The sequence below is a fragment of the Pholcus phalangioides genome, unplaced genomic scaffold (genome assembly GCF_987345545.1).
Source record: "Pholcus phalangioides strain wild (caught in Gottingen) unplaced genomic scaffold, Ppha-v1.0 ptg000042l_1, whole genome shotgun sequence".
NCBI classification, from domain to species: Eukaryota; Metazoa; Arthropoda; class Arachnida; order Araneae; family Pholcidae; genus Pholcus; species Pholcus phalangioides.
Genome location: NW_028301628.1, coordinates 33,996,040 through 34,020,450, shown reverse-complemented (window position 1 = coordinate 34,020,450; position 24,411 = coordinate 33,996,040). Strand labels below are relative to the sequence as shown.

At 36.3% G+C, this 24,411-nt stretch overlaps 1 protein-coding gene across 2 annotated transcripts in view; it reads right to left on the bottom strand.

Annotated features, from left to right (window-relative positions):
- Positions 1-24,411, bottom strand: part of LOC149064930 (octopamine receptor-like) — a 115,610-nt gene that overhangs the window by 6,703 nt on the left and 84,496 nt on the right. For both annotated transcript variants that reach the window (XM_089254750.1, XM_089254751.1), the window contains 2 exons: positions 14,295-14,715; positions 1,546-1,742 (listed from right to left, as the gene is read on the bottom strand). In XM_089254750.1, coding sequence (XP_089110876.1) covers positions 1,546-1,742; positions 14,295-14,674 — 577 coding nt within the window. In that variant the 5' untranslated portion in view covers positions 14,675-14,715. The remainder of the gene's footprint in view (positions 1-1,545; positions 1,743-14,294; positions 14,716-24,411) is intronic.

Sequence of the window (24,411 nt, the reverse complement as noted above, 5' to 3'; positions counted from 1 at the left end):
TTACAATATATCTCTACAAAAACTTACTCTAAAGTATTGGAATAGTGATACAGAATTGTAATGATTTGAACAAATAAAGGCATCACGCGTCAAGTTTAGGCTTGACATATTATGTGATTGAGGATAGAACCTGAAGATAAACGGGGGACGTGAAAACGGTTTGAGGCTGGATATGAAGTCAATATATATAGAAGAACGTTGATTCCATTTCTTCTATTTAACATGAGAGAACTTATTCTGCTCTATCGGAATGTATGATGAAGATTCGGAAGTTCGCAATAAATTTTCTACATTGTTTCTATTGGCTTGCCATACACAGGATGTCCTGTAAGTGCTAATGCAGCTTCAACTCATCAATCGTTTTTCGAAGAGGTACGGTTTCAATTTGAAAAATGCTCAAAATAAGTTCAAAAATTACTGTCTGCACTATTTTTGAGAGAGTGAAAAGTACAGTGTGTCACAAAATCAAAAATCAAAATTTTCATACGGTCCCCCAAATTCCAACTAGACAGTTGTTTCCTGTCTCTTCTGAATTCAACAATAGAGCTCGCTATATTGACAGAGTTGTCTGAATTCAAGAATTGGAGAAAAGTTGGGAAAGGACAGCGTAAACGAGGGAAAAGAGCGTTGTCCGTTAGTTTTTGCTGTTATTTCCCAACTTTTCTCCGACTTTTGAATTATTCAAATTGATTTGTGAATATTGCAGTTGCAAACACGTTTTTTTTTTGAATTTTTTTCAAGTTTTTGAAGCCAAGGATTTCAACACGTCCAGCGTCCTTAATTGAGAACAGCAAAGCATAACGAAATATTTGAAAAAGAAGACAGGAAAACAAAAAAGATTTGTGAGAGATAGACGGCTTTTTCTCAGCCCAAGATATCAAGGAAACAATTTTTTTTCTGGATATCATGCTGCGGTGAGCTCGTAAAGAAAAGTTATATTGTCTCCAACGGGACTCGAACCCAGGCCTTATTGCATACCGAGCAAGCATGCTACCATTAATGCTTATATTCTTCTATTTCATCGCCTTACGCTACTGTCCGTCGTATAAGGAAGGCAAGTTCGTGTCAGTGGTTCGTTCAAGTTCGTTCACAGTGGTGTAGATGGTAGCATACTTGTTTGGTATGCAAGAGGGCCTGGAGAGTCCCAGTGGACACAGGATTACTTTTCTTTCCGAGTTCACCTCAGCAAAATATCCAGAAAATATTTGTTTCCTTGAAAATCAATTTGTGGTATTTATTCACAGTGAAGTATACTCTAAATAACCAATTCAAAATAATTTGTTGTAAAGACATTATATTGACGATACAATATAGAAAACAAAATCATCCACGTGATAAAAAATACTCCAAAATTGAAGAGCTCATTTCTCAAATCAGAATTGACTACTCGAAGCTTTTTTCAACGCAAACCCCTGTGTAAGGCCCTCATCTACAAACGCTCAAATTTACAAGATCTATATAAAACAACTTCGTTAAATGGAGACTTGCCTTTTATACAGCTACACCTATGCCGTTTATATAGCAAAGTGTGTAAAGATGTGTTACCTAATGCCGAATATATGACATATCCTTGGTTGGTGATGTACTCGCAGGCAGTGGAATTTTGCGGTCTCTCGTTCAGTCCAAACATCGGAGGACAAGTGATGAGTGCGCTGACCACCCAAACAGCTCCTATCATCAGGAAACATAGCTTGGCACTCCTTCTAACGGCATATGTCAGAGGTGATGTTATAGCGAAATACCTTTGGGAAAATAGCAATGAAATGCGCAGATTAAAAACAAATAAAATGAATGTTCAAGTTCATGCCATAAAACAGTGTACGCTGCTGAATGTGGTCACAACGGGAGTCAGGGTTCCTGATAATAATAACCAATTGACAACTACCGTATACCCTCGCCTTCCCCCCCCCCGAATTAGCTGGCAAAACGGAAAACAGCGAGGGAGACCAGCAAGCCTGAAAATTCGAGTTACAGACTCTGAAAAATTCTCATATATATTGTAAAAATCTATTGGAGGAATGAATACTGTGATCTTTATTGAACCTCGCTTTTCCCAGCATGCCGGGAACGAAACAGACACCCCCCCTCCCCTCCCGGCATTCAAAAAGCTGGTGCCGCTCGATTTTTTCATCATGCCGGCTAATGCAGTGACACGGTATATCTGAAACAAAATCTCTTTCGTAACGGTAACACTGGATTTTCTTTCCAACACTAGGACGTGTTAACATTTATTAATAAAATAATAAATAACAAAATGTTAAATCATGAATTTTTTCCTTCAAATTGTTCTATAAATGTATTTGTTTTTAACCCATTTAAGCTAAAATCATTTTTTCTTCAGAAATTGTGAGGAGCTGCAATGGGACTGTTTAATGTGTATTACGAACTACAATACTTTTTATAACGTACGCTACGTTCCGTAGATTCTCTTGTGAAAGTATTCCGGTCGATTGAATGCGGTAAGTCGAAAGGTGCTGACCAAGAACTGAAGAAACATGGACACCATGGAAACATATTACCTTACGCTTGGCTTCAATATGGGAGAAGAGATTGCAAAAGACACGTACATGGACCATAGCGGCTATTATGGCTCGATTAGGATATTGAGAACCCACGCACGAAAATTTCTCTCAATAAGAATGTCTGCTGACCTACTACAAAGGTTTGCATGTTGCAAATGGTAACTTATAAGGGGGTGGGGAAACGAGTCTGGTTCAATTTTAGCTTCAAAATATGCAAAAATGACTTTCGCAAAAAAAATATCTTCTGAAAAAAAATTGAAAACGCACATAAAACCAAAGTCCTGATAACTATGAACGAATATTTCCCCGTGTTATGTATGCTATTGATCGTATCTGTACTTGGCGAAAGTGATAACAATGAACGAATGATAACATTATCAGTGATTCCACTAAGCGATGTCTACTGTATTTTTTTTTTCTGAAAGAGCCATATTTTTTTGGAATCAAGATAAATGGGATCCGATCATTCTCGTGGGAGATAGCTCTTACGTTCTTTGCCGAAGTACCTGCACAGCGGAATTTTTGTGCTGTTCGTGATGATTCCCGTCAGTATATTTTTACATCTGAGCAAAATAATGAACCCAGGACCGAAAATATTGCAGTTGTTCAGCAGTTCTTTCTTGCTCTGAGTGATAGGGAAGAAAAATACATTTTTGCTTCCACATATTGCACAAGCAGAAATAAAATAAAATAGTAGAAGAATAAAACTTGACGCTTCTATATTTTTGTTTCTGTGTTGTCCGTAGCTTCAGGAAATCAATGGGACATCCAACGCATTGTCATCCCTTATTCGTTAGTGTGATGTGACGTCTGTGACGTTCCTTCCGCTCACGTTACTTCAACATTCACTATCATGAAGACCAACACTTTTTTTTTATCATTTCGCTACTAAAGTCGAACTTGGTTAATTCGAAGCTCAAGAGGACAACAGAAAAGTTCGAGTTTTCCGATTTATCAATATAGGATATACTTGCTCAAAAAATCAGAAACATCTGAAAAATTATAAAAATGTATTGAATTATTCATTATTTAACGCTACTATGCAATTATTATGCTTATATAAAACGTACTTGTTAGGACAATGCCTTCCTGCCACGATGAGATTTTTACTGCAACTAGATTTTCACCGATGGAGTCATAGGAGCCAGATTTCTGAGCAAACGACCTATCTCGATGTACGTCAGTGTAGAGGAAACTTGAGACTGGGGATTTGTACTTTCTGAATTACCGACTGAGTTTCAGTGTTACATCTCCTCTAGGCTTGATTCATTTTTTTTTCGAAGTTGGAAGCATCTGACGACGTTCTTTCTAATGGGTTTCAGCCAAGTTTGGCGATTTAGATTTAAAAAAATTCACATAATTCCAGTGATGTCGAATCAATATCTGCAAACAACGGGTTTCTCGTAAAATATTTTTGAATCCTTGACATCCTATTGACGAGGAAGGTTCCACGACATCTTATACACTTCAATCTTCAACGGTATCTTCGCAATTGCCAGACAGAATGTAATTTAAATCTTGAATATTTATGGAAATCAGTTGATGTTTGGTGTAGTGCTAGGTTTTCATTAGTGACTTCAATGTGGTTTATATTAATTGCTTTTAGAGTAGCATTTCATTTTATATCATCTGAGGCATTGCTGGCAACATAATTTCATTTTGATTCACACATTCATCATCAATACTTCACAAATATTCTGCCTGGAGTTCTTTTCATTCTCCTCTGAATTCTCATCTTGACACCAATCCTTCTGGGTTTATCTCACGCAGCCTTTGTCAACGTGTGAGAAATTTCCACTTTTTTTTTAAATTCTGCAGCCATCATAAGCGCGTGGGTATTTCTACTCTGCGGAACAAAAAAGTTATCTGACAAAATGACAAAAACACTTGACAACAAACGTTGAGACACCTGCTGACCGTCATCTGCAAGTAAGACTGAGGTAAAAAAAAGTCTCATGAATTGGGATTACACGGTCTTAGATGCACAACGTGACTATCAGAATAATTTTTACCTTACCAAATAAATTGTGGCAATGTTGGTACAATAGCACCTCCCTTAATGGACACTCTCCGTTAGCGGACATCTCCCGTTAAAATACACTTTTCTGATCCCTGATCCCGTGATATAGGGCCATAATGTGTTTCACTCCCCATTAGCGGACAAATGTTTTGGTCCCATGGGTGTCCGCTATCGAGAGGTTCTACTGTAGTATACGGTGAATCTGTTCTGAAATATGTGGGAGGGTCCGTGTGACTCCTCCTCCGTCTTTCTAGATATATCCGTTCGATCTTCGTTGCTGAGAAAGATAATGATAAAAGCTTTTGTGTGCAGTACAAACATGATAATTCAGGAAAAGTCGAGAAATTTCAAAGCATTTGGTCCATTCTGAGATATGGGAGCAGAAACAGTGCACTGGGTCACAGAGACTCCATTCGTCTTTCTAATGTTCAAGTTTGTTTTGGACATTTTTATCCCATATCTTTCCATCACCCTGTTTGAGAAAATTTACGTTTTTGCGGCCTGCGTAGCTGAATGCATATTTGATATTCTACTCACAGTGACGACACTTTTTCGAAGTTGATGCCAACACACAATGACTCCTAGAAACTTCAGCCGACTAGGCTACGCAGACCCATAATAATTTCCAAAGAGAAAAAAAAAAGTATCATATGGGATGATCGGGTTCATATTGTGCCGTTGAACAATAGACACGATGATTTTTTTGTATCGAAAACGGATAACCTCTAAATTTCGGCACAGCAGGTTGGTGGCATTCCATGCTGAAGCAGATCACCGCTTTCTCAAACCAAAATAACGATATAACGATATTCTGATCCAAGAAGTCAACTCAAGTAATAATAATTAAGTATCGTAAATCTCTGGTCTCGTGTAATCTCATGGACATACATTTGATCATTTTGATCATTTTTGCCGCACCACGGTCATTTTCTGCACACGAGGGCTAATTAGACCGGGACCTACAATTTATTGCCGATTCCGTAAGACACAGCCTTGTTTTTATACTTGTCGAGGCGTTGATGCGATAACCCCTCGATGGGGGACTCATTGCGGTAGCAATTTTTCCTGCGGTCACGACGCCGTTTGTTTTACCCCTGTGTCAGAAAAAGGACGAACTGGATATCGAACTCGCGACACCTCTAACATCCTTTGGTACTTTAGGCGCGTATTTTATAGACCTGGGCTACCGCACCCCTCATGGACATACAGGAGCACTAGGCATCGGTGCGTATGCGTATTCTTTCACATCTACAAATATTCTGCCTGGTCCATCCGAAGCTAGTCCATTGTACCATTACGGGTTTACACACATTCCGAATAGTCAATACTATCCACAAGACTGGCGCTTTTCATAGAAGTAATAGAACTTTACTCAAAGTCCACCAGAGCGTTAATCAATTCCTTGGGCGTCTATTCGACTTCGTGCGGCTCAACCGGTTGCCAAATCAGGAGTAAGGGATAAAAATTGATGAAAAAAATGTTTTGTGTGTGTTTGTGTTCGTCTGTAAAAATTCTAAACTATGGATATAATTGAATGGACTAATTTGCAAAACAAACAGTAATTTTTGTTGCATTGCATCTGCTAGTTGGGAACCAGAACAAAAATATGGATTTATATCAGTTTATGGGGTAGAGCCTATGAAAAATATTTAATGACTAAAATATTGCCCGTTTTTCACCATATTACTTATGACGGACACAAATTCGCGAGTTTTCTGGGTCATTTTACTGGTGCGGCTTATACGCCGGAATGCAGACCCTGGTGTGGCCCTCGACGCTGCAGCTGACAATTCTGTTGGCCCTTGAGTGAATGTTGGCCACCCCTGCTCTAGAGAATCCGTTAGTCAAAGGAGTTTTATCCCGAAGAACCCAGTAACATCGAGTTTCCACCTTGTTTCATACATTTCCCGCTGGTTTTCGCCTCTCAACTTCAGGAAATGGCCCCCAGGTGGGTAGGGAAGGCAGGGTCGTGGCTCCAGTGGTGTAGATGGTAGCATGCTTGCCCGGTATGCAAGAGGACCTTTGTTCCACAGTCCCGGCGGAGACAAGATGACTTTACTTTTCGAGTTCACCTCAGCATAATATCCAGAAAATAAATGTTTGCTTGATATCTTGGGCTGAGAAAAAGTCATCTATCTCTCTAAAAACCATCCCAGCCGGGGACCATTTCCTGAAGTTAAGAGGCTTCTAATGTCTCTACTTCAGTGCCTCACCCCACAGTGCGTCAGATAAGGAAGGCAGAGTCGTGTCTTCAGTGGTGTAGATGGTGGCATACTTTCCCGGTATGCAAGAGGACCTGAGTTCGAGTCCCGGCGGTGACAAGATGACTTTTTACCAAGTTAACCACAGCATAATATCCAGAAAATAAATGTTTTCTTCAAATCGTTCAGTGTTGAAATCGGCAAAATATTTAAATTTTTATTGACTCAATCGTTTTAAAAATTGCATTTAAAATTCAAGTATCGTATTACTTGATAAAGTAGTAAAATAGTAAATAATTAAAAATTAAATTATTCTTATAAATCAAATGTTTAAAAAAAATAAACCTCAAATATTTTCACTTATTTGATGGATTGAATAGATTCCTTCAGTTTCAATCTGCAACAGCGTATACAAAATACGCGTATCATTCAGCAATAATAAAATCTTAAGAAATCGGTTTGTGTGTCACGTTATTGCATACTTTTACATACTCATAACTTATGTTAAAACTGTTATTTCGTTCCTCCCTCTGCAGCAAGTACCTCATGAACTTGCACTCCTCCGGGATGTCAGGACTCTAAATATCATTGACCACCTTCGTCTGAGGTGGTCATGTTACGTTGTTTTTAATAAAACTTTCCGGATACACCCATCCTTCGGGAACGCTTCGATATCTCTCTGAGATGGGAAGCGGGGTGTATCCGGTCTTCAAAGGTCAAAGGTATACAGTAATAGTATACCGTGTCATACATACAGGGTGCGTAGCAAACGGGAAGGGGGTAGGGCATTTTAATATCTAACCGTTGATGCTCCATGTGTACTTACGATTAGAAAAAGTATCCAAATAACGTGTGTTTCTCAGATACGTCATTCACGTTTCAAGGGTTATGTATAGTTATTATAATAAAAAAATAAATTTTTCATACAGCACCCTGTGCCTCAAAACCTAGTCCGAAAATTGTTGCCCTATTCCTCCTGATTCCAGATGCCAACAAAAACATTCCATGTCTCTCAGTGCAATATTCGAATTCGAAGTCTAAGGAAATTTGGGAAAAAAAGCAGCAAGAAATGCGGGTAAAACGGTTTTTTCCGCATTTGGAGATGTGTTTTTTACTTTTCTCCGTTTTCGAATTCGAATATCTCAGTGAATATTGCATTTAGGTAAGTGGAATTTTTTTGTTGTTGTCATGAGAGATCGGACAACAACTTTTGAAATGGGTCACACGAAGCACACTGTATAAAATGCTGATTCTTTTATTTTAATAACTATACAGCCCTCTTCCAATTATACCTGTAGGATCAACCTAGAGGTATGATGCCAGTGTGTGTGTGTGTGCGCCTTTGAAAAATTAGTTTTTTAATTTTCTTAAAATATTTATTTCTATTTCAATCTCCCACAAAAGCGCTGCATATAAGACGACGCAGCGGTATATAATCAAGTAAAGTTTGTTGGCAGGCGTAAAGGAATGTTGGGAGGGCTCAAAAATATTAGGGGGGGGGGGGGCTCGAACTCAATATTTACATATTGTAATGTATAGATTTTGGCAAATATTGGGGGAGGGGGGCTCGAACCAATTGGCCAGAAGCAAGTTTATGCCTATGCTTTTGTGTATAACCCTCACTATGTTTTTGTTTTTTCAACGTATAATCCACGGATTAGATATTCTTGCACAGTAAATACGATATTTTAGCTCCGAGAAAGCAAAATCCCAATATTCACCACCTGGACGCGAATGAACAGCACCCCCTATCGCCACTTGGTGAAATTTTCAATCACGGGTCATGCTTTTGTAACAAATGTTTGCATATTATATTTTAATAATTCTACCTCCCCTAAAATTCCAGCGTAGAGTTTTAAGCTAACCCCGTAGAACTGGCTGCAGGAGACCATATTCTGTTTCTAGAAAGATTATTTCAAAATAAAGGTTAAACCCCCACGAGAATTCTACCTTTGTTTTTTTCCCTATGCATCAACGTTTTATCCTGTGTTTATGATGTCACCATATTTTAAGATATATGTACATAAAATGAGCGAAAATTGAGGAAGCTGAGATTTTATGAGCTCGTCTATTCTACAGCGTTACCAGTAAAATAAAACTTGTAAGTTTATATGTTTTGAGACTGTGACTCTTGAACTTTATGCATTCTCAGCTCGTAAAATTATCGAACGGGAAGCGGGAAATATCTCTCTCCAATGGTTCAGAATCTCACAAAAGTCTAAGGAAGGAGATAAATTTAAAATTGATGTCGCAGTCGAAAATATCGTTATGAGGATCAGCGTTTCGAAAATAACCGATTGGTATTACACTGCTGGAAAATTTAGCGGTAATGTTTTTACTTTACTTTATTTTTTTAAGTAAATACGAAACTTTTTCTTGTTTTTACGAATCGCTATTGGAAAGCGATACTTCACGTATCGGTTTCAAATTCGATTATTTTCATTTCAAACAAACATGTAAACAGTTATAATTAGTTCCGGAAAAGAAACTACTGTTTGAACTTCAGAGAATAAATACAAGTTGAGTTTACTTCTGATTTATGATTCAGAGCTGGAAAATTACTGGTCTTTCTTTTCTTTAAAACTGAGCACAATTCAGGTCTACTTCACCAAACGCCTACTCTGCCATATCGCTATATTGCAACTTACTGCCACAAATGAGATGGGCCACAAATGAGATACGCAGTATGCCTTTTGTTGGGGGCACACCGATTTTGTGGGTCAAGGAGCACAACGAATCGCTTCCAGAGGAATTTCGATCCAATAAATTTGAAAAAGAATTTTAAATTGAGAGAAATTCATTAACATAGCATATTATAATGGTATTTTCTTTCGACAAACAACGTCATTACAAAAATATAGTGCACGCTGCAAAATGCGATAACATCGGAACTTAGAACCCCTCTCCTTCCTTTCTTAACGATTTCGAATTTTCTTCTCTGTCTAAAAATTAAAACTCTGTCCACGCCGCTCAATGTTATCACATCGGCCCTCGGGGGTTTCTGATAACAATAACCGAATGACAACTATATACATAAAAGCCCCATTTCCAAGTACGTTAACCATGCATCCCGTTTGGTCAAACCGGGCATATGGTGAACAGGTATTGGTAAAACAGGACAATTCTGTTTTTGTTCCCCCATATAATTAGTTGCAAAATGTTGAATATCACTCCATTTTTTTATCATTATTCTATTCTAAAACGGGACTTTTTTTCCCCTTTCCAGCAAAAATCCTCCAATTTTTGTTATTTAGCCATTCTGAGGAGTTAGAATGGAACTGCCTAATGTACAGGGTGATTATAAGTTCCAGTACACTGAGTAGTTTTTCTTAGGAACTACACATCCGAATACAGCCAAATTTCCAGGATATCTTAATGAGACCATGGGACAGAGAGTTATGCAATCAAAAGGGGAAAAAAATTTAAATTTTTGACCATCAGGTAAAAAAGTGGTGCTTTTTTTTGCATTTTCCCCCCCCCCCCCAATGTCCATAAAGCGTATATATCAAGTTTCAATGGAATGCGTCCACCAGAATGGACGCAACAGAGGCCTGAGTAGTTTTCGTATAGTGACACTGCTCTACAGACCTATGTAGCACCCATTCTGGTGGACGTACTCCATTGGAACTTGGCATATGGACCATAGAAATATAGAAAACAATAAAGAAACACCACTTTTTCAACTGGTGGTCAATACTTTAAGTATTTTTATTGCATAAATCTCTCTTGCATTGTCTCATCAAAATATCCTGAAACTTTGACAGTGTTCAGATGACTATTTTTTGAGAGAAACTAATCAGAATACGGGAACTTTAATTATAATTACCCTGTATATATATCAAGATAATTTCTTAAATGTATAATACGTTTCATAGATCTCTTGAGAAAATCTCTTTCAGAAAAGAAATTTGAATCTGGTCAACTGAAAGAAACTGATCAAGAACTGAAGGAAAATACTTTTTTTCTCTCATTTGCTTAAACTATAGGAAGGCCATTGCAAAAGCAGATCAACACATACATAGAATCACAGCGAACATACTACGGACTAATTGTGACATTAGGTACCGAAATGTTTGTCATCGGGGTGGAGGCACCTTCTAGTCCCTCACATACTCTCACATAGCGCAATATATATATATAAACACTTTTCCTACGAACACCCTGTGCTCAAGAAAACCCAATTACAAAGTTGCTGACACCGTTAAATGCGGGTGAAACGGTTGTTTTTTTGTACTTTTTACTTTGTTTTAGATAAAACTTTTCAAAATTACAATGAATATATTGCCTGAATTATAAGGGATAAGTCCAGTGGCAAAGTTCTGGCGTTCATTCATATTCATGCCTGAATTATAAAAAAAACCTTAACTCGAAGGGCTCGAAGTGTCTAAGCTGTCTTCAGTTCGTACATTTAACTACTTTAACTGATTTTTGTCCCCTGTAGTGCTAATAGAGAGAGCTAAAATCTTCAATAAAAGTAAAAATCTCAAAAAAAAATCTGCACAAACAAATGCCATAGCTTATGAAGTACCTTGAAGTTTCGGAAAAATGATCGTGAAGAGAAAGGGTTTCTGTTTGCGCAATTAAAAAAGGTTTGAAAAGATTCAATAAAAAAATAATTTCCCTCTTCACAGTGAACGCTTTTCAATCCCGTATATACGGGACATCCGACAAACACAGCTCTCTACTGTTGTTTTACTCGTTTTGGCGATTTGTGTAGAAGCAGTGTCATAATATTTTCGTAATGCATAGTAAGTTTGCAATTTTATACTGTAATGACCCTCAAAAGAGCGTTTCTAAAATGCCGCAGTTTTTATTAATTGATTTCGTATTTTGTCTCGGTTTTAATTAGGAATTCTGTATTTTGTCCCGGTGTTTAATTGGGATGTGTCCCGGTTTCTCAGGAGCCTCATGTGGCACCTTGCCTATATACCCTGTATATAGCAATTTATAACACGTTGACAATGAAGATCTCCAGTCACTTCGAGAATCGACCGGAAGAAAAGCCCGAATCACATTTCTGCAAATCGGACTTTGGCCAAAACTCTCGGTTAATTAGGGAATCGGCCGCACTTCTTGCTTTGGCAGTAATGTATACCTGCCTATGAAAAGAAAATGCTCAAAAATTAAAATAAATTTTTTAAATCTTTTTTGTTTTGGATGTAATAAGCGAAAATAAAATTCCTAGAAGTAGAAAAATGTTTCGAGAGAGACATCAAATGTTAACAATACAATGTAGTATCGAAAATGCATTCAAAAACTAAATATTTTTCTCCGATTCATTCTCAATAAGAAAACACGTCACTGCGCTTTACTGAAATGAGATTCAATTTTTTCGTAATTGAATTATTTTCATATGGATACAAAGACATTTTCATGCGTGAATTCTTTCTCCTTGATATTAATTCAAAAATTTTATAAAATAATATCATTTTATTTCTAATAGAAAAAACAGGTTTTCGCTGGAAATTTCTGCATTTGTTTGGAGATGCCGAATTATATATACGCGTATTTCATTTTCTAAATTATTTTTTTTATTTTAATGTATAATTTTCTTTTTCTTCCACTATGTTAAAATGTATATGCTGTATTTTTCCTCATAATGATAACAGAAAATTCAAAAAAATTATTCGCAACACCATTTTTTACTTATAAAATTCAGTGCAATGCAAATCACAAAATATAAATTAATATTTTTGGGAATTTCTTCAGTGTAATGGCGCCAAACACGCATTCGCCTCAATATACAGTATATTATGTATACATAACACGAATCGATTTTGTTTGAAATGAGTTTTTTTTCTTGAAGTCGCGAGGATTTGTTTTCGCGAGAAATAACTTTAGAATAAAACTCAGATATTTTCTTTTCATGAATTAATATGTGGATATGAATCAATAGCGGAGCATGTATAATGCGTGTTTTGGTTGAAATGTACTATACTCTTCATTTTCGTGCCATTAATGAATTTTACAGCCAAATCCATTCGCCAAACAGCTATGTTGATTTATTATATCTATTCTGTGTGTTGATTTTGAGTGCATTTGTTCCTCTCTTTGTTCGCGGGGTTGTAAAAGAAACTGTAGTAGTAACACAATTGTTGCGATTAATTTATGTGGACCGTAATCTGCATTCGAACCAAGAATTTCGATTTCTAAAATTGGATGATATCAAGAAAATCGACTTTTTTGGTTATTATGACTCAAGTGAACACCGCAGAGAATGAAGCCCAAGTGACTTGACAATCGGGCTAATACGCTTCCATATACACCACTGGATGCCCGACCATGCCTTGCTCATTTCGCGCACTGTGGTGTGAGGCACTGAAGTAGAGGAATTAGTATAGTTTCCTTTAATTTTAGGAAATTACCTCCAGGTGGGGTGGTGACAAAAGAGTCAGACGAACTTTTTTCGGCCCCAACGTGCATTGAAAATGGCCTTTTCTTAAATATTATGCCGAGCTGAACTAGGAAACAAAAGTCACCTGGTCTCTGCCGGAAATGAAAATCAGGTGCTCTAAATCTGTGTTACACTTTCTGAAAACGGACCGGTAAAATGTCTGAATGACGGACCACTTTTGTCCTGTATTACGGGATATACCTCTAATTTTCTTTGTACATTTTTCTCGTTTTTTTGACGATATTTATTTGAATTTGTAATAATTACTAAAGCCGTGTAATACACGCAAATTATCATCTCACATAATATTTGTCAGTTTCACGTTTTTTTCCCGCCATTTTTCAACAATTTTAATTACAATCGGTGATAGTGACAATGGTTTATTGATGGCAACTGGCAAGGACCCGTATTTTACGGTTTAATATTTAAGATCCCAGTTTACCTTTTTTTTTCTCAATGAAATATGCTCGTCAGATCATTTAAATATTTTTTCCGATAAATACCTGTACATTTTTGTTAACTGCGATTTGTAGCAGCACTTTGTTTCCACAGCCTTCAGCAATTTAACTTCAATTAGCAAATTGCATTTAATACGATGAATTGCAATTTTTGCAAAATTTAGCGATATCGCTTATTTGACCCTAGAATGGTACCTATACATCTAAGAGAAGTAGTTCGTATAGATAGCATTACGTATAGATTTTTTTAGGTACCATTCTAGGGTTAAGATCGCAATTTCCCCCATTCTCCTCGATGATGTATGGTTTACCTAAGTATAAAGGTATAATTATATTTTAACCCATATTGATTTTTCGTATGTCAGTTACAACGAATGAATAATTTTATCAAGTCTGCCATTACAACATAATTCATCGTCAAGGACCGTCTCTGGTTCGTGGATCATAGGTTAAGACACGCTGCTCCAGATAACCAGGCATGTGAACTACCATATACAACCACTGTGGAGACACGACCCTGCCTTCTTTATTTCACGCAAAATACTGCTGGTGATAGAGCGCGCTCTCTCTTCCAACGAAATGGCACAGCCGTAAGCGGAACATTGGCGAGTGTGAATAATATGTAATTTTTCTTTTATGTTACAAGGATATCATGATATAAAGACACGTTTCAAGGGGGAAAAAATCTTCAAAATTCACCTGTCTAAACTAATGCAGCACAAATTAAGTATGGATGCCGTACAGAGCATAACATCCATAGAGACCCAAATATCGCATGCTATGGTACCGAACAACCACTCGCCGTCGGCGATTTCCTTGGCGACGGCTAATGGCATCACAAGCAAACCCACGAGTAGATCCGATGCCGCTAAACTGACCACGAAGTAGTTGGTGACGGTTCTTAGCCTCCTGGTCGTGGCCACGGCCGCGATGATGAGAGTGTTGCCTAGGATGGTGGTTATTATGATGAGCGACAAGAATGAAGCCAGCACAATGTCGCTCACATCGAAGACAATGATGGTATCGGTCGTCAGACTGGTGACATTATCTGGTTCGAAGAGCTCGGATAAGTTCGTCATTGGATTCACACTATTTATCGGTGCTCAAACATTTCTAGAATCTGCAAGAGAAAAATATAGTTACTTATTCATTTATTTATTAATCAGCTGTAAAAATATCAAACAAAATCTGTATACACGGTGTGACCCCTTTATTGTGACCACCTGGGCAGTTTCAAGCAAATCAGCTATGTTAGGGATGCACAATATTTTCAGTCCACTGCCCAGATATTCAGTATTGGTATTTCATGTTCAAATATTGTTACTTCTGGCTAGCCAGAAACTTTATATATATATATATATATATATATATATATATATATATATATGGGGTGCCCGTTTGATCTGTTTCATAATTTTGACCGACCAACTTTTTTTTAGTAAATTATATCCCATTTGCCTCACTTTGTCACTCAATTGGGTTTACACGAATTTTTTGTCAAAAATTGAGATAACTTTCATGGATTATAAATTACATAATGAGATAATTAAATCTCGTGTGGATCCCAATTCCCGGTATTTGTATGAAGGAAATATGTTCAGTCCAGGTATATTATCGTGTTGCGTGTGATGATAGTTTCCACTGAACACCTTTCGCTGGCCAGCTGGAAACCCTCGGCAGGACGGAGGTTGTGCACCCCTGAGCAATGGCCTCACATCAAAGCGTATTAAAGACGCTTATTATTAATACGCGCGTTTTAATATATAATAATATAATATAATTAATAATATAATATAATTGTTCATAATATATAATAAGTATAATATAATATAATAGAAGCGTATTATTAATACGTTCTGCCTCACATTGTTATGTAATTTCGTTCTGTTATTTCGGGCTCTTAATTATAATATTTGAACTCACATTTTCCAGTGCAGATTCAGTCACTGATGTTTTTAGGAGGAACCGACGCAAAACCTCAAAAAACAACAAATATTATCGATCAACCCTTGTATCATAAAACTCTGCAAATGATTTGTAACTTTCACAGAATATCTGCTTGGTTGCGCAATACTCGTATGCATTTTTGTAAAAATATCACGTATATTCACGAAGATATAAATGTCTCTTATACGACCATCTTCTAGGATATAAGTATGTTAAGTAAATCATTTATAATTACGCATGCAGAGAAAGTACCAGTTTAACTTTTCCGTAATTTGGTTGCGAGATATATAATGAAACTTATGTAAAAATTCCAGTTGAATGACACAAAAATTATTCAGAAATGTGTCAGCTATACAGTGAGTAGTAATTTCAGTTGCTTGTTGAAAGTAGCTGGATGATTTGAGATTTTCCACAAATTGATTCGTCGATTATTTTCTGACATTTGATTATTTCTAGAATAAGCCAGCAGCAATGTGAATGAACGTAGATATATGTCTGATGCTTTTTAAGAGAAATGCTTGTGCATAATACGTGTAGAAGCCAATTATTAAAAAACACTGAGAAGAAAATAATCAAATGGCAAAAATCAAGATGTATCTTTGTGGAAAATCCCTAAACATACAGCAACTTTCAAGTTACTGGAGTTTTTATTTACTGTGTCCCCGACATTTTTCTGAGTTTTCACGACAGTCAACTTAATTTTTTTCATAAATTGCACTATGTATCTGGCACCTAAATTATAAAAAGTTTTAAAAAAAAGATATTTCCTGCACATGCATAATTAAAAATCATTTATTTAAAATTCTCGTATGTAATCCAATGCTAAACTTTTACATTTCAAATTCATTTAAGTATGTTCCATGTCAAGTCTCTGAAGTGTCGTATAAATTGGTTGAAAACTCCGCATGTTATAAGCAAAACCCATACGATAAAAACTTTTAATGCGAATTTGGCGATAAAGCTTTTATATCTTCGTAAATATACGAGGTATTTAAACGAAAATGCATACGAGCATTACAAAAAGCAAGTTAAATATATTTTGTCAAAGTAATAAATTAATTGCGCTTTTCCTGATGCAGAGTTGATGAAAAAAACTTTTTTCAATTTTTTGGTGTTCCTCTAAAAACCTTCGTAACCAAATATGCGCGGCAAAATGTGAGTTAAAGCATTATATTTACGTTCCCGAATCACACAAAAATGTAGGGCCATAGCTCATTTACTTAAAACTGTCAGGTGGTCAAAATAAAGTGGCCAGACAGTGTATAAAATTGCAATAATCTTTTCAATTCATTTGTTTTACGAATACTTTCAACAAACTGTGTATTTTTCTTGTGTAGATAGATCATTACTGTGTTTTTTCATTACTGAACTTTTATTGCCAAGGCTATCAAACATGAAAGAAAATGATTCCGGAAAATTTACCAAAAGCCATTTATACGTTATCGACTGTATCAGACTGAAAAATAGGTTAGCAATTCTCCGAAAAAATTCCTTCGTAATAGCTTTGCGTCTTGCTGCACATTTTTTTATGACTATTGGCTACCACAGTACATTGGTCATAATGGTCAATGATCATCTGCAAGAAATGATAATGTCTCTGACATGTGTTTAGAAAATTTTAACTTAAAATAACCCAATGTTCTTTTCTTTTAACTCTTGTACAATGTATAAGATTATATTGCGACAGTCAGTACTATATAGTGAAATATGCGAGGTACATTTGTAACAGCACACATGACATTTTACTGGCGAACCGTTGATCCTAGACAGAGGCATACTTTCTGTTAGAGAAAGGTATCAAAATAACGTGTAGAACTCAGATACGTCACTTAAGTTGCGAGGGATTGTGCAGAAATTAAAATAAAGATATCAACTTTTTATACGGACACCCCTTGAGATCAAAATTCCAATTAGAAAGTTGCTACCTTGTCTTTCCTGATTGAAACAATACACGTTTCTAAGACCGAAATTACACTATAAAAGTTTGATAGGAGATCTTTTGCAAAGCTTGAGAGAAACAACCAATGAATCCATTGGTTACATTCACGATACGTTTATTGGTTGTTCTTTGTCAAGTTTTGAAAAAAAATCGTTCATCAAACTTTTATATTGCAATACCGGCCTAAGTGCAAATTGAGTTTTTCGAGGTAAGTGGGGAAAACAGCATTAAACGCGGGTAAACCGTTTTACCAATTTTTAATGTTTATTCGTAATTATTTCATAAATTTTCTCTCCTTGCAGTTGCCGCTGTGGTGGTCGAGTGGTTATAGTGCCGGACTCGTGATGCGAGGATCCGGGTTCGAACCCCACAGTGGTGGTCGGCTGAAGTTGGTTTTCTGTGGTTCCCAACTTCAAGGCGCAAATGCGAGCCGATCTCCCCGTTAAAAAGTCTCGCCACAGAGAGCAACAGTCCTACAACGGTAAATCATTCAGCCATAACACTTCACTCATAGTTAGTAAAACTGGGGGCAGATGACAGCACTACACATAACAAGCATTACACAGAAACAAACTATACGTCAGGTTGCACTACACGTACACGCACATTCCCGCATTTACCGATTCGTTGGGGGGTTCCGCGGGGGGGGGTGCATGTGTGGTGTAGCAGTAGTAGGTAGGGGCTCGGGGATCCATGATGTTCTTAAGTCAGCCACCTCGTTGGGCAATTTGCCTGTTGTGGCGTTGTATTTGTATTTGTATTTGTATTTTGGGCATCGGGAGAGATAGGATAAAAACTTTCTAATCGGATTTTTGAGCAGTGGGTGCCCGTGAAAAGTTTATTTATTTATTTATTTTGATAGCTGTACAAGTCCTTAGATCATAATTGGTGTATCTGAGTTCCACACTTTGATTCGATACTTTTCCCTGATTGGAAGTATGCGTCTGAGATGAACGGTATGCGAGTAAAATGCAGCAAAAAGAATCCAGTAATCACTCTGTATAAATATTACGTCAGAAACATTACCTGAATTAGAACTATTGCTGTTACCTATGAAATAAAAAATATAACTTTTGTGATTTCACGATTGGAATTGATGACCAGGTCTTGATTAATGTACCGCATAGAAAAAGTCAGCGCAGTATAATAGTGATAAATAATTTTAGAGCATTGCCAAGATTGCTTCAAAATTTTAACAGTCACTGTTTGTATGCGGTAAATTAACATAAGATGCGCAAGATATAATCGTTCTAATTATTGTTCCAAACTCTTGAAGAGTCAGAATACCAACATCTTAGGGAAATATCCACTTACCCAAAAGATCAGATATCAGCTTTCTCCAGACCCAAAAACTTTCTAGTTATGAAAAGACCGGGGGTACCGGGATTGTGAAAAATGTATATAAGCAACTATATATAGTGTAAATAATTAGACCAACTGCAAAATATCAAGTTTTGTAGATAATATATATTTAATCAAATAATCATAATTAACTGCATTTAATAACATATAATCGCATTTATTAATATGATATATGGTTGACGCTAAATATACAAATGAGAGTAGGTAATATATGCATTATGATGAATGATTAGTGTTAAAAGAATAGCATTAATTACAACTTAATGACATCCTAACAGGCTGATGAAGTGACATTCTGTCACTGCCCTGTTGAGTGACACTTTCTGCTTTTTATTTCCCCTCCAGCCTACTTAAGCTTTCATTTCCCCCTAGATTAATAACCCAATATGGGTAATATTTAACTCTAAGTAGTTTAAAAATAATAACATATACAACCATGGCGAAAATCACACTACTAGTCCAGGATGGCTAAGAAATGACTCAGGGGTATGCACTGTTTGCCAATTTCAGTCGGAACCCATAGGCCACTATGTCATATTTAGGATTAGGTTCTAATTATTGTAATTCTAACAGAAAGAATAAGATTCAAATGTGAACTGAATCTAGTTTTTCCTCACTTTTAATTTATCTCTCGGTATTGTATTGTACAGATAATAATCCACCTTATGAAAACAACAACTTGTAAATTAAATAAATATTATTGCTCAAAATTATATTTATCAATATCATTCGTTAATGACTTTTTATCAAAAAACTTTAACTCCACATTTAAAGTATCAACACAGTTGTGTATTTCTTGATAGGTGACTGAAGTTCCAGTTCAATGATGTTTGTTGCATTTAATATAATACTATACTGCATACTTTTCAATATTTTCTAGAGTTCATGGTTTCATTTATAAAATTCAATTTCTATCCGTTTTTTGATTATGGACAAAAGTAACAAAGGAAGACAAATTTTTTTCATGGTGAATTAAGTTTGCAAAGTATGAACGTTTAGTCTGAAAATGTTTCCCTGTACAATGTTTTTGCTGAGTGGAGAAAAATACCCTATGTTGTATAATGGTAGAATTTTATTTTTTCATATCACGCAGATATCGAAATATCAGAATTCTGTGTACAGAGAACCAACAGGTCTGTGTAGGTGAGATAGAAGCGAATGCACTCACTAGCTGGAGGAAAAAAAGGTTAGAGGGTACATTTCTGTAGCAATATATATATATATTTATATATTTTTTTTTTCCGTCATTTTTCATTGGTGAGCACCTGCCTCACAACCTAGAGAGCTAGAGCTTCAAACAAGTGAGATGGAAAATGGGTCTTATGTACATCCACAATTTATCAGAAATCGGTAGGTACTAATAAAAATGTTGAATTTGAGAATAGGATTTCCGATGATACCATCCATATTTATCCCAAACAAGGAAATCGGCATTTAGAAAGATAGAATGCAAATTATCTAGAAAACTGGAGCAAAGAAGAATGTTAAACTATTACCTTTGGGAAGAGAATAAACTACCGCAACAACAGTTGTGAAAAAGAATCCGAACGACACTTTTATTGAGTGTTCTGGGATTCAGATGCGAGGCTTTCGGAACTATAACAATACTAAATTACGGCACAGTAATCAGCCTGAGTGAATCGTTTCAAAAGAAAAAAATTCTTTTAGCGACTGTAAGAAGGGAAGAATCAATCGATTAGAATCTTGACATGGGTGATGAAAAAAAAAAGTTTTTTATTCTGAATTCCGAATTCTAATCACCTAATGAAGTATTTTTGGTACGTGTGTCCTATAAAAAAGTTCAACATAAATTTATTGGATCAATGGAATAACAGTTATTTGTTCTATTGGAAAGACTTGTTTGTTTTTGCTTATTTTATATAATAGTATTTTTTTCCTCAACACCGACAGCATTAAGTCTTTAATAAGCATACAAAAAAAATTGCTGCTGGCTGATGCGAAGATGAGTTTAGGAAAGAGAGAAAAGTAAGTAAGTATTTTTTATCGACACGCAACCAATTTTGTAATGTACCAATGTACATACAGAAAGAGAGAAAATTAAACTACAGTCGCAGGGAATCAAACCCACGTCCTTTTACTTCCCGGGTGAGTTCCCTAGACCACTGAACTACAAAGGCAACGTATCTCAATCTTTCCTTACAGCTCGTGTGCACTGAACGAGACTGTACATGGACGGTCGGACCGAACTTAGGCCAAAGCCCGCAACTGCTGACACTGCAACCAGGTGGCGATTTATCTAGGATGATGTCACTCTCCGCTATCCGTATGAAGGTTTTTAACAGCTGGCTGGTGCGACGATGAATTTAAGGAAGAAAGAAAAAATTAATAAGCATGTTGCATAGATAAGGGTTCCCATCAGTCAGCCTTCTTCGAATGCATGCATAATTAACAGCATACCTGTGTGAAAATATTCTGGACTCAGAAATGTACTTTAAAATATTCAGGAAAATAATGAAATAACGTTTTTCTGTGAAGTTTTTCCTGAATCTGATGGGGGAAAATAACGGAATGACACCTTTATGATGTCATTCTTCAATTTGAACAGCAAAACGACGCCTTTGTTGTTCTTGAGTCTGAGAAGCTAACAGAATGACGCCTTTCTGATATTGGTTTCGAATTTAGAAAATAACGAAACAACAGCTTTCTGATAGAAATTTTCCGAAAGACGGGTTATATTTGGAGATGATGATTTTAGGAAGAACATTCATCCTTACCTCAACGGATATTAGAACCCCGGGATCTCGTTTGCTGTTCGAATGCTCTACCACGAAGTTATAGAAACATATGCAATATTCCTTCCTTGGATTGTATAATCTTTACATATATAATGTGATGTCCTGACTAACTGATTCATCATCACCGAGCCGGAACCACTGAAGCTTTAAATATCAAATTTGGTCAATAGTTTTGTTTCATGACGTAAAGCCTCACAAAGTGGGGTTTTTTAAATTCGACCGCTAAGGGGTTCAAAGGAAACGTATTAAATCCATCCCGAGTCAAAACCACTGAAGCTATAATTATGAAATTTGTTCAGAAGTGTTATTTCATGACGTAAAAAAAAGCAAAGAAGGGTTTTTTCGAAGTTCGACATCTCAGGGGGTTTGAAAGTGACATGTGTAGAAATCATGTTGAACAAAAACCGCTGAAACTATAGTCATGTAATTTGGTCAGTAGCTTCATTTCATGAAGTAAAGGCCCACTAAGAAAGGCTTGTTTTTTTTTCGAAATTCGAACCCTAATGGGGTCATACGGGGATCAAAGGTTACATAGAGAAATCATGCCGAGACAAAACCACTGGAACTATAATTATGAAATTTGGTCAATAATTTTACTTCATGACGTAAAAACACAGTAAGAAGGGGATTATATAGTGAAATCATGCTGAGCGGAATCCGCTTTATAGCTATAATAATTATGAAATAATTATAGTAGTCAGTAGTTTTAGTTTGTAATTCAAAAGCTCGCTAAAAAGGGATATTTTAAAATTCAACATTTAATGGGGTCATATGGGTGGGTGGGTTCTATATGGCTCAATCATCGTGGAGTCCAAACAGCAGAAGCTATAAATATGAAATTTTGTGAGTATTATATTTTATAATACCGGGAATCACTACGCCGGAATTTCTGAAAATTTAACCCCCAACGTGGTGGAAATGTTACATGGGGGGGGGGGGGGAAATCATTTCAGAACAATTTTGAGATGACCAAATTCACGCGAGTGAAGCCGCGAGATACAGCTAGTATACATATATATAATTCGTGGTGTTCGATTACCCGTTGAGGTATTTTATATAGAAAGATATCCTCTTCACATTTGATAATACAAGATTCCCCAAAAGACTTGCGTTATGTTTAGAGATGATGTTATTTGCCTTTGTGATGTTATTTTTGAATTTAATTTGAGAGAAATAACGAAAAACTATTCCACGCGAAATTAATATTGAATCAGAGATGATAACGGAATGAGGGTTTGGTGATGCTATTCTTGCATCTGATCTGACAAGATCACGGAACGACGCTATGGTGATGTTATTCTTGCATCTGACAACATCACGGAACGATGCTTTGGTGATGTTAGTCTTCAATCCGACAGGATAAAAAACCGACGCCTTTGTTATGGTGTTCTTGAGTAAGAGATAACAGAATGACACCTTTGTGATATTGTAACTGAAGCTAAGAAGATAGCAGCATGACGTGACACCTCTATAGTGTTATTCTTCAATTTTATCTGAGAAGATGACGGGACGACACTTCTAACGTTGTCATTATTGAATCTGACAAAATAACAAAACCACGCGTTTGCGATGTTCTTGAGTCAGATAAGATAAAATGTGATGTCTTTGTGGTATTATTTTTTAGTCGTAGAAGATAACCGAACGACACCTTAGTAATGTTATTCTTTAATACGACAAGATGACGGAACAACGTCTACGTGAAGTTATTGCCGAATCAGAGAAGGAAATGGAATAACACTTTGTAATCTTATTCTCAAATCTAGGAAGATGATGAATTGCCACACCTGTGTGAAATCGTAGAGAGTATAGTTAATACTTAAATATTGTCTTCTTTTTTTTTTTCTGAAAAGATACAACGAAAAGAGATATATGGGAAATTACTCTTGAACTTAAGAAGATAGAATTATGTTTCTGCCCATTTGTTGAACTCATTTTTGCATTAATAAGAAGGTCACGTTTGTCAGATGACCGTTAATATATCTCAGAACTTCAACATGCGTATGCATATTGATTGGTACTGATTGTTTTATATGTTTAATTGAAATAATATGAATCTTATATTGCAAATTACTACATATTTCTTTATATGTTGCATGCATACATTCCCGAAATTGAAATTCGAAACATATTTGATTGTAAAAAGATTGATTTTGAAATTACAAAATAACAAGAAAGGCTGAATAACTGACTTCTTGTCAAAGTGGAAAGGGTTTCTTTGTTCATATTTTCTTTTCTTGCCAAAAACAACTTCCGATTTTTGGTCTCAAATACATCTGTTTTATGATGATTTATCATTATAATTGCAGTCAAATGCTATCTTTAACAAGTCACTTTTCTATTAGCTGCTTCATTGAAGACAGGATTCCATCGTAGTTTCAAGAGAAAAAGAGAATGTTTGTCTGCGGTACAGGAATCTAAGTCTGAATTCATAAAAGCAGATGAACTCTATCAATCATCAGCTTCTCGAGCGTTATGTATCTCTATTGCCCTATTCCGTAACCCTACTTTTTCCCATTTCTCTTGCTTCACGAGATATCGAACAATCTATTCCCGTCTGTTTTATTTCTTTACTGCATATCTCCTGTTCCGTAAATGATTAATAGCACACGGACCATCGATTCTGAAGAACTAATACTGATACTTCTCCGTCTTTCGTCGTGTACGAAAATGAAGATCGGAAGCAAGCACTAACCAAAAGCGTTATACTGCTGGCCATCGGACATTTGGCTCTCTCCCTCTCTCTCTCGCTTACCCTTTGCTGCTTGAATGCTCTGCGTCCACCATAAGGAAAATTATTATGGACGATAGCTGG